This window comes from Callorhinchus milii, unplaced genomic scaffold (genome assembly GCF_018977255.1).
Source record: "Callorhinchus milii isolate IMCB2004 unplaced genomic scaffold, IMCB_Cmil_1.0 Scaffold5, whole genome shotgun sequence".
NCBI lineage: Eukaryota > Metazoa > Chordata > Chondrichthyes > Chimaeriformes > Callorhinchidae > Callorhinchus > Callorhinchus milii.
This window is the reverse complement of record NW_024704746.1, coordinates 56,098,218-56,109,549: the sequence shown is the minus strand read 5'-3', so window position 1 is coordinate 56,109,549 and position 11,332 is coordinate 56,098,218. Positions and strand designations below refer to the sequence as shown.

At 37.3% G+C, this 11,332-nt stretch overlaps 1 protein-coding gene across 1 annotated transcript in view; it reads right to left on the bottom strand.

The window, feature by feature from the left end:
- Positions 1 to 452: 452 nt before the first annotated feature.
- Positions 453 to 11,332, bottom strand: part of LOC103188279 (ATP-binding cassette sub-family D member 2) — a 35,150-nt gene continuing 24,270 nt past the window's right edge. Inside the window, exons 6-10 of the mRNA XM_007908222.1 lie at positions 7,699 to 7,844; positions 4,300 to 4,445; positions 3,731 to 3,815; positions 1,793 to 1,918; positions 453 to 785 (exon numbers count right to left, since the gene is read on the bottom strand). Of these exons, the coding sequence (XP_007906413.1) occupies positions 575 to 785; positions 1,793 to 1,918; positions 3,731 to 3,815; positions 4,300 to 4,445; positions 7,699 to 7,844 (714 nt within the window). The 3' untranslated portion in view covers positions 453 to 574. The remainder of the gene's footprint in view (positions 786 to 1,792; positions 1,919 to 3,730; positions 3,816 to 4,299; positions 4,446 to 7,698; positions 7,845 to 11,332) is intronic.

Below are 11,332 nucleotides of genomic sequence, written 5' to 3'. Positions count from 1 at the left end.
CACCCTGCCATGCCTACCAAGACTCCATTTCTAGGGCCAGAATCCTCCCTGCCTTTTTTTCAACCGTAAATTCACCTCACACTTTGATGCTGTAGATCATGTTTTTGTGTTGTTATAGGGAATTACAGATACAATTAATTATATAATTAACAGACAATAAAAAAAATTACAGAATCACCTGTAATCATTTCACAGGTTGTTAATTCCAAAAGCAAGCACATCTCTTTACACGTTTCAGACAAACTGCAAATTAAACCTCAATTTAATTTTTAGCTTCCCTTTAAAATGACTACTGTAGTATTCTTAAGCAAATACTCTCAAAATTACTTTGAAAAGAAAATATTTTAATAATTTTTTTTTGAAATTAACACATCACAGTATTGTTAAATAAGGTTACATAAAATATGTAACAAATAAAATTAAATGCTATACTGAAGGAAGCAGCTAGGTTGTTAGCAATAAGTAGAAAGTTCTGTTCTTTCATAGGTATAGTTTGCTTCATGCATCTGTTGTTGCTTTTCATTTTGCAGCTCCTCCTGCCATACTATTCATACAGTGTACATCTTCAATGTGATTATTTTTCATTTCCAGTGGTTTTGAGCACAGAGTCTTCTCCCAAAATTTTACAGAGTTCATTTAGTCGCTGTTGCATTTGAGGAACTCCAGCCAGTTGAGACTCGAGTCTCTGTTTTTCCTCAGCCAGGGAAAGTCGAGTGGCAGTATCCAATTGTTCAAATCGCCAACCACCCTCCCCATCAAACTGTAAAAGGTGTGTGTGGTATTTCCTATAAAATAAATTCAAATTAAGATCACAAGAATGTTTCTGTTCTACAAGCAGTGGAACACCTAGATGATTTTTTTAATATGTTGATCTGCATGTATGTGCCTCATAGTTTACTTCATTTTTAGTGTACCAACAACTCAACTGAGGAATCCAACAGTTTATTTTCCAGCAATATGTCAATGTTTAAAAATAAAATATAGTAATAATTATGTATTCTAATCTTTAAAAAAAAGCATTTTGTATAAGAATGTTTCTGTCCTTTATTACAGATGAATACTGTATTATGAAACAGAAATTATAGAAATACAGAGAACAGATTAAAATATTTTAGAAAGAAACCAAAATGTAGGTGCACCAAAAATACTACATCATTTACACCTACTGGATCCTCGTAATTTGTATTTGGTAAATTTGTATTTGACATTTTATGAATGGTTGCCTGTGGCTATAAAACAGTATATTTCTCCAGTTGTATGTTTGCTATGAGAGTACCTTGAAATGAATTCCTATTTTATTAAACCGCACCAGTTTATAACAGGTTTTGGTAGTTAGTTAATGTAGAAATCATAACAAAGTTTTATCACATAAATGTTATTAATACTATTCAAATATTATTAATGTATCTGGCTATGCAAGTTTCTCCCTTTTCCTCATAGCAAATGGCAATCACCAAACTTCATTCAACAGAAAATTTTGAAGATAATACCAGTAGATTTTTTTTGAATACTTTAACCTTCGTAGTGCCAGCATCTTAAAAATATTTGAGTATGCTCTTTGTCATTCATTTTTTAAAAAAATATATAACTTCAGGTAGACAGCCAAGTGCTAAACATAGATCAATGCCCTTAAAACCACTGTTGTGCCTCATTCTGGGCACTAGATTTTACCATCAAACTTTGCAATAACTGAAACTGTGTTGCAATAATACACATAATAGCATATATTTTACCTGGATTAATCCATGTTTAGACATTTTTTAAAATTATATATAGAGAGATATATACTTACCATAGAGATGGCCTGTGAGTAATTGAAAGTAGTGAGATTCCTGCATCTTTTGCAGTTTGAAATATCTTGCCCTCAACATCGATGCTTACAGCACTTGTGCATTCATCCAACAATGCATACATAGGCCTGCATAAAAACATATTAAACTAATAGTGAAACATAACACTGGTACAGTGTAAAATATGTCACCCGTTTAGAAATAATAGGTTCAAAATTCTGATTACAAATAAGATGTTTGACTAAAACTACTAAGAAGGAAGTTTCAACGATCAGGGTCAACGATCCTCCCGATGAAAAAAAATAGTCATTTATTTCATAGCTGATTGTGGGAGATTGTGTGTAGCATAGCTACCATGTTTACCAAGTAAATAATAATACAGGGTGACCAAAAAGTCGTGATACCATTACAATGTCAAATAAGTCTTAAATAAATTATACATTTTTTAAATAGGGTAGTTATCACGACTTTTTGGTCACCCTATAATAACCCTTATAGTTGATAAAGCACCTTTCACATTGGGAGGCTGTATCAAAATTTGCAGGATTTACTGTAAAGTGTATTGACTTGTGTATGCTGTAGACAAAAATGGCAATCAAATTGCATGCAATGTCCCACAAGCAGCCCAATTTTGTCTCGGGATAAGGACACTGGGAAAACTCCCTTCTCTTTTTAAATAGTGCCACAGGATCTTGAACGTCCACCTGATCAGATAGAAGGGACTTTGGTTTAACATCTATCTACAGAATAGCATCTCCAACATTGCAGTGCTCTCCGGCCACTTGTATTGGAGTGTCAGCCCAGACTGCTGGGACTTTGAATTACAACCTGTTGACTCAGAGGTTGGAATGCTACCAACTGAGCCAGGCAAGACTTCAGTTTTGATGAAGGGTCGTGGACCCGAAACGTTGACACACTTTCCTTTCTCCAAAAATGCTGCCTGACCTTCTCAGTATTCCCAGCGACTTCTGATTTTATTTCAGATTTCCAGCATCTGCAGTATTTTGCGTTTTGTTTTTAAGACTTCAGTCTGGTTTGAAAAAGGACTGATTTTGTTGTTTTGTTTATTTTTTGCTCATTTCTAAAGCAGTGAACTTTATGTTTGTAAAGAAGCTGCAATCTATTGGGTTTTTTTGGACTATGGATAAAGTCTGTGGTTTTCATCATCAAGGAAGTATCTTGACGTCTCTGTTGAATTAGCATGACTAGGTGATATTTCCATTTCAAGCATCATCCTAGTGAATCTTATCTGTGCCCTCTCTGTAGCTTTGATTTCCTGCCTAAAGTGGGGCACCCCAAAATAGACACATTGCTCTTAAATGACCTAAACAATGGACACTACAGGTGTCTTGCTATGAAAGTACTCTTTGCTTTTATATGCTATGTCCCTATTCATAAAACCTATATAGTGGAACCCAAATACAGAATATTATAAAAATAATCCTTGCATTTAATATAGCGCCTTATCGTGTCATTGAGAGATTTCAAAACACTTCACAGAATATACTGTAAAGTAGATTGACTGTGTATTTTATGGGCAAATCTATAAAATAGTGAATCCAATACAATATATTCTACATGTGCTTTTAAGACATCCTCCTGATATGGACGGTTCTATATCAAAAATGCAGGGATTATTTTTAATATTATTTTTATGGCACTTTGAAAAAGAAAAATATATTGCCTATTATCCAAACTTAAAGCTCATGATTGAGCAAAAAATAAAAACATTTTTTCAAAACAACAAAATCAGGCAACTGCCTTTTGAAACGTAATTTATCATCAAAACACTCCATTAAATGAATCAGAATGTAAATTGTAACAAATATGGTTACTCTAAATAGATTTATATTTTACAAGTTAATTAAACATATTCCACCTGTATTTTGTTTGGCCACTTTGGCAACAACGTTTCAATGTTTATTGTACACTCCACTCACTTGTGATAAAACATTCGTGCCATGCCCATTCTTTGTTTCTCACCCCCAGACAAGACATCCTTCCAGTCAGTTACTGCATCCCATCCTAAAGATGTACAAAATAAACTGTAATTTTTTTNCTCAGTTGCAATAGCTAGAACAAAATTTATATTCAAGAATGTGAATGACTAAAGAATACATTTACTTATAAAATTATGTTTAATTAAATCGTTCAAGCATGATACAATTTTCAAATCATACAAACAATTCACTTTTCAGTCTAGCCATGGTCATATCATAGATTACAAGAATCTGACAGGATATGTTCTTTTGCTGTCTCTTGCTACTGTGGATGCACAAAATTATAGAAATGTCAACATAGAAGTTTGCCATTCCACCAAACATGCTTGTGCAATTCCAATTGGTTTTCTGTTCATCGATATTCATTTTGTTTCCCTTTTTTTGGTTCATTAATTTGTGTTCATCCATCTATTCAGCAAACAATTAAAGAAATGCTTCACAAGATAATGAAGGTATCAATATTAATTTTAAAATGATTTACTAAAAATATTTGGGTATCCATTCCATACCTCCCTCTCTCTGTACTATATGATTCAGATGAACAATGTCTAATATATGTTCCAGATCCAGATCCGTGTACCCCTTCTCACACATATCTTCCACAGAGTCTGGGTAGATAACCTGATCTCTTAGCGTTCCGACAGACATATAGGGCCTGTGAACCCAAATAAAAATAAAGATCAGTTAATAAAATCATAAAGAATGCAATATTCTGTAGGTGTATTCTGTACTAGCGTGACGGGAATTAAAGGGATACTATCTTTAGGAGTGTTCAGGTGTATATTTTAAGGAAGACTTTAAGGAAGGCCACGTCATGCGCAATTATCATCAGAAGAAAATATTTCACAAACATGATAATAGTGTTCCTTTAAATGACAGTGCTGTCTATGTGCAGGTCTCACTTTTTCTTTTCAATAGACAATATTTTTTTGCTGCAGATTGTATTCAATAGGTTTATAGTTGCTAAAGAAACAAGGCATAAAAATCCCCAATTTCACATTAAGATGTTATAATAACTACTTATTTGGGAAACAATGTAATGCCATAAAATGCACAGTCACTCCAATTTACAGTATATTTTGTAAAACACTTTGAGGTGTCCTCCTGACATAAAAGACCCAATACCAAATGTAAAGGTTATTATTGTCATTCTCTGCTCCTTTTGTTGATTTAGTTTTGGCCTTACTTTTTTCTGTTATTTTTGTGTTAAAATAATTAAAGCAAGAAATTAAACTTTTTTTCTTCCTCAGATGTCTTATTTTTAAAGTTTTACTTGGGTTTGGGGCTGGTACTACTCAGTCTAAAACATTTACTTTAATAGTTTCTGTGGCTCACTTGTAAGTCAGAAGTGTAAGTGCACCAGTAGTGGCACTGAAATTATTATGTCTCATGCTATTATGAGCGATTATTAAAGCTTGATCAATGGAATCATTCAGAAGGCAACTGAGTAAACACACGGGCAGTAAACTATTAAGGCTACAGGAGAAAAGCTGGAAAATGGAAGTGATATAATAAAAGGTGATTGATTCACTAATACTTAGCAATGGCACAAACTTGATCGATTGAATGACCTCCTTCTGTGTTGAAATGTTTCTTTTTCTATGTTTATTGATAATGTTCAATTCATCTACTGTTAATACAGTCACTAGACTTTAAGTAAATCCTGTTTGGATATGGTGAGCAATGAGTCAACTTCCCCCTTATCTGAAGGATGCAGCTGACACTCGTAATGGTAAGGTCCAGCAATTCACTGTATTAACAGTGACATTTAAATTGTCTTTATGGTATACTATGAGAACACTGTTCCGTACAACTAAATCCAATCTGTACATTAATATTTACCCCTGAAGCAAATGTTTAAAACGTGTTACCATATGCCATTTTTCTTATCAGTTGGAGTTGTATTTTATGTTGACTTTTGTTGTTCTGGCCAACAACCTCCCAAATAAAATTGGTCATTCACTTCTTGGATGTTTGTGGAACAACCCTGTGCATATATTGGCTGCTTAGTTTTCCTATAAAATACATAGTCATTACACTTTACTGAATATCCTGTGAATTGCTTCAAAAATTCGTCCCGATTTGAAAGGCCACTAAATCAAATGTAAAGATTATTATCATTATTATTATTAGCTATGATTGCAGAAAACCATGCATCTTGCTGATCATAAGCTTGTTCTCTTGTATTAAAGGACATTCACTTCAAATCAGTGACTCTAAAGCAAAAAAGCAACGTAATGGATGATATTTTGAAACTGGAAAACATTATTTGTACAGATGTACAAATCCGGTCTTTGTTGAATAGCACATAACGCTTCATAAGTTTATGATTATTTGCTGCCTTTAATTATGGCTTTGTACAATTTGGAACAAGTGAAATACAACAACAACAAAATTACATTTGTATAGTGCCTTTCACATTGGGAGGACATCCCAAGGTGCTGGACAGTCAACTGGGATTGGGGAGGGTGGAGGGCAGGGGGGGAAGCAAGGTGATCGAAAGCATGGTCGAAGAGGAGGGTCTTGAGAAGGGTCTTGAAGGAAGCATGGGAGGGGGCAAGGTGGAGGGACTGTGGGATGGAGTTCAAGAGTGCAGAAGGCATTGGGGTAATGGTGGGGTGGGCGAGACAAGGGACGTGAAGCAGGCTGGAGCCTGCTAAGCGGAGGGAGCAGGCAGGATGGTAGGGGGTTAAGAGGTCGCAGAGTTAGGGGGAGTAAGACCATAAAGGTGACGACCAGGATTTTGAACTGTATCCTCTGTGTGATGGTAAGCCAGTGGAGTCAAGCGAGGATGGGGGTGATACAGAGTTCTGGACGATCTGCAGCCTACGGAGGGAGGAGTTGGGGAGGCTGACAAGCAAGGAGTTTGTATAGTCAAGCCTCGATGTAATGAATGCGTGTATGAGGGTTTCGACGGCCTGTGGTGTGAGACAGTGGCGGAGTCAGGCGATGTTGCAGAGGTGGGGGAAGGCAGAGTGGGTCATGTAAGGTAGAAAGGATAATTGAGGGTCAAACAGGACGCCAAGGTTCTGGACTGGCTTAGTAAGGTGGAGTGTGCATCCATGGATGGTGATGCTGTCCGTTCTTGAGGTGTGGAGGTGCTGACTGGAGCCAATCAGTCATGTTGACGTTCAACTGAAGAGAGTTAGCTCTCATCTAGGACTTGATGTCCAACAGACATTCTGTCAGGATAGCAGTGATCCTGGAATCAAGGGTGGAGGCAGAGAGGTAGAGTTGGGTGTCATTCAATGTCTGTGAGTAGGAGGGACAAGGAGGTGGAGCTGGGAGGTAAGGAGAGGGGTAGGGTTGGGGTCGAGGGAGCAGGTGGTCGATTTTATGCGGGTTATAGTGGTGGTCAGAGAGGAGTAGAGGACAGATTTGAAGCTGTGCAAGGAGAGATGGGTAGGGGCCGGATTGTGAGGGGGAGATGGAGATGGGGTAGTAGATGGAAGCGCAGAGCAGCTGAGGGATTCCCTTGACATTGGATTCGAGGAAGTCCAGCATCGCCCCGCAGTTAGCTTTGGAGGTGAGGATGGGCGAGGTGTGAGAGGATGGGTGGGGGAGCCGGTTGGTGATGGAGAAGAGGAGCCTGGGGTTGTCCTTGACCTCCAAGATTGTCTTGGTGTAGAACACTGATTTAGCGGAGGCAAGGGCGAAGCGGTAAGATTTGATAAGGTCCAGCCAGATCTGCCGATGGACTGTTAAGTTCGATTTAAGACAGGTGCGCTCAGCGGCACGTACCTGTGCTTTAAGGGGGCGGAGGTGGCTGGTGTGTACCACGGTGACTTTCGTGAGTAGGAGATGGTTTGGGAAGTGAGGGGTGCAAGGGAATCGAGAGTAGTGGAAAGGGAGCTGTGGAAAATGAATTATAATTTTTCTTTTGGGTCAGAAAAACTGAAGGTACTCACCTCTGTGGAATATAAAACATGTATTGAGGTGGAGGTTTATACAAAACTCCACCATAGACTGGCCATAAACCACTCAGGATCCTAAATAAAGAACTTTTTCCACAGCCATTGGGTCCAGTGATAAGGAGATGCATGCCTTCCTCAACCTATGAGAAATTGAAAATAAGCAAAATCACATTTTCTCAGATGTTATTGCATTTAAAACTCTATAGTATGAAAAGTGATTAGGACTAATTATCTCCAAAATACAAAATATTAATCTTCTGTCATGAAAGCATATTTTATGAATGTTTAATATAACATTAAATAGAATAGTTAAAATGCAGGTACTGTGTCTTTCATTTATAAAAAAAACTGGTATAGTCGTTTAGTGTGATCTAACACTGCTGAGAGCAGAAATAAATCTAATTTGGAATTACTAACTCAAACTAAATATTTTGTTATAATAACTATAATAATCCTTGTATTTGATATCATGCCTTATAAAGTTGCTGAGACGTCTCAAAGTGCTTCACAGAATATACTATAAAGTGAATTTACTGCATATTTTGTGGCCAAAATGCGGAAGCCAATTGCTCACAGCAGGGTCCCACAAAATCGTGGATTGAGTGCCCAAACTATTATCATTTTTTTTTGAAGGGATTATTACGCCCAGAACGCGATCCGCTAATCAACTAACAACCGGGTTCCTTCATACTGCTAGGTAAGCAGAGGTGTGTGAAGTAAGGAAACTATCCAATGTTTCGCCCTGCCCAGGAATCAGCATGCTCATCTCCATACAAAAATTATATTAGCATTTTGTGATTTAATTGTTTTGCGACATTACTAGTGCAGATGTACTGTTAACCTTAGGAATTAAAACAGATGTGGCCAGGCAGAAAGCAAAAAAGACATTGTACAGGACCTGAAATAATTATTTATGGATTTGACAGAGTAAAATGAAGGTAAAAGAAAAGAAGCATTTTGACTTTCATCACCCAACTTGGCAACGTGTTCCAGCTGTTAATTACCTTCTGTGTACATAAATATTTTTAAACTTTCCCCATTATTCTTCCAGTAATATCTTGAATCATGCTCCTTATAGCATTCAACCAATCCGATAGAAATATTTTATTGTTTATATTGTCAACCCTTTCATAATTTTGAATACTTCTATTATATCCTTTGTAAACCTTTTCTCCTATCATAAATTTAGTTAGTCTTTCATTTTTTACCAGTTTTCTTCTCTAAATTTCTCTACATCCCACTTCTGAAGATTTTTGACTTTGTTTCCTCCCCACGTTACTCATGTTGAGTTCCATGGGCGTTCCCACTGATATATTATCACAGTGTTCATTATTCTTCATTATTCATTATTCATGAGCCTTCACAGTGAGTTACAGGCTTTTCAACTGATCCCTTCCTCACCCAATATCCATGTAAGTGTACATGCTTCTACTATATTTGATATAGAAAAGTTTTCAAGCACAGATTTAGAAGTTAATAATGCATTGATTAAGCGTAAGAAAGCAGCCAAGTAGATTTTTATCAAAAGAAAAGAGTAACAGGCTACAGGAGTAGCCTGTCTAAGAGGCCACAGAGGCTAAGCCTACCCCACTCAGTTTCTAATGGCTATCAATGCAAATTATTGTACATCCAGTTTTACAAAGTTGCATAATTACATACGTAGTAAGCATGCAAGTTCACATATGCAAATAACTACATTTATTTTGTGCCTATAATTCAAGGGTGCTTATACCTTTAGAGTTAATTATAATAATCCTTGCATTTGATATAGCGCCTTATTACATCTTTGAGATATCTCAAAGCGCTTCACAGAATATACTGTAAAGTGAATTGACTGCATATTTTTTGTGTGCGAAATGAGGCAGCCATTTGTGCTCAGCAGTGTCCCACAAACACTTATGAATTGAAGTGACCAATTTATTATTTAAAATTTAAAAAAAAAAATTTAAGAGATTATTACCCCAGTAAAAGCAATTCGCCAATTGACTAACAACCGGGTTCCTACTTATTGCTTGGTGAACAGAGGCAGATGGAGTAAGGAAATTTGTTCAATGTTTTGCCCCGCCCAGGAACCAATCCCAGGTCCTCTCGCTTGCGAAGCAAGTGCTCTAACCACTACGCTACAGGATTCCACGGGATGGGATCAAATTAAATGTGTTTCTCACCTATCCTCCAAATAATAATCCCTCCAAAACCAAAAACAATAATAAATTGGTCATTTTCAATCTACGACTGTCTGTGGGATATTGCTGTGCGCAATTGGCTGCTGTGTTCGTCCACAAATATACAGTCAATTCACTTTACAGTGTGTTCTGTGAAGCGCTTTGGGACGTCCTCCCGACCTGAAAAGCGCTGTATCAAAATGCAAGGATTATTATTATTATCCTATTACAATATTTAATAATACCATTAATGTGATACAAGAAATTTCATTTTGACAAGTGGTATTGAATGGAATGAACAACATCCTTCAAGTATTTCTTGATTCTCAGGAACTAATTTAACTGTTGTTCAATGATCATCTGCTGGATTGTACGGGGAAAAGGATACAATGAACAAAATGTACAATGTTTTATTGTACAACCAAAAGAAACTAAATCAGCAAACAACAAGTGTAGGGTTAGAATCAGAGAAAGGCACGTAAGTAGAAAATCAGAAATTAAGACAGACAGACAAACAGAGGTAGCAATAGCCTTAAAAGGACATATTCAGAGGACACATAGGCTGGGCCAATAGAAAAGTGTGGCTGCACTTTTCCCATGGAATCTGCCACAAAACCCCTCTGCTATAAACCCGCTATGGTGGAATCGTTAGCTCAGTGGTTAGAGCACTCTCCTCCCAAGCGAGAGATCTGGGTTCGATTCCCAGGCAGGATGAAAGTTTGAGCAAGTTTCCTTACTCCACACTCCTGTTTACCAAGTAGTAAGCAGGAACCCGATTGTTAGTCGATTGGCGGATCGCTTTTCCGGGGGTAATAATTCCTTAAAAAAAAATTATTCACTTCAATCCCAGACACAGTGTGAGACACTGCTGTGTGCAATTGGCTGCTGCGTTTCGCCCACAAAATATACAGTCAATTCACTTTACATTATATTCTGTGAAGAGCTTTCAGACTTCTCGAAGACATGATAAGGAGCTACATCAAATGTAATTTATTGTTGTTATTTCAAACGCAAGATTATTATTATTATAAATTAAGTTTCAGTGCCCGGGTCTCTGCGCTGTGTATCCGATGCAACTGTGAGTGGGGCGACTCCGGACCCGCATGTGCAGTCTAGCGCAAAAGGCAAATGGGCTTCACTGCACTCGGAGGCCCCACTGTTGTGAGTGTCTTTGTGAATGTGTGTCTCTCTATGTCTTTGTGAGGGTCTGTATAAGTGTCATGCTCTATGTATTTGTGAGTGTGTGTGTGTGTTTGAGTGTCTATGTGAGTGTCTATCTCCATGTGTTTGTGAGTGTCTGAGTGAGTCTCTGTGTGTTTGTGAGAAATGTGTCTCTCTCCTCTGTATATGTGTCTGTTTGTGAGTGTCTCTGTGTGCATGAGTGTATTTCTCTCTCCTCTGTCTATGTGCGTGTATCTCTCTTTGTGTCTGAGTACGTGACTCTCTCTGAGAATGCGTCTGTGTGT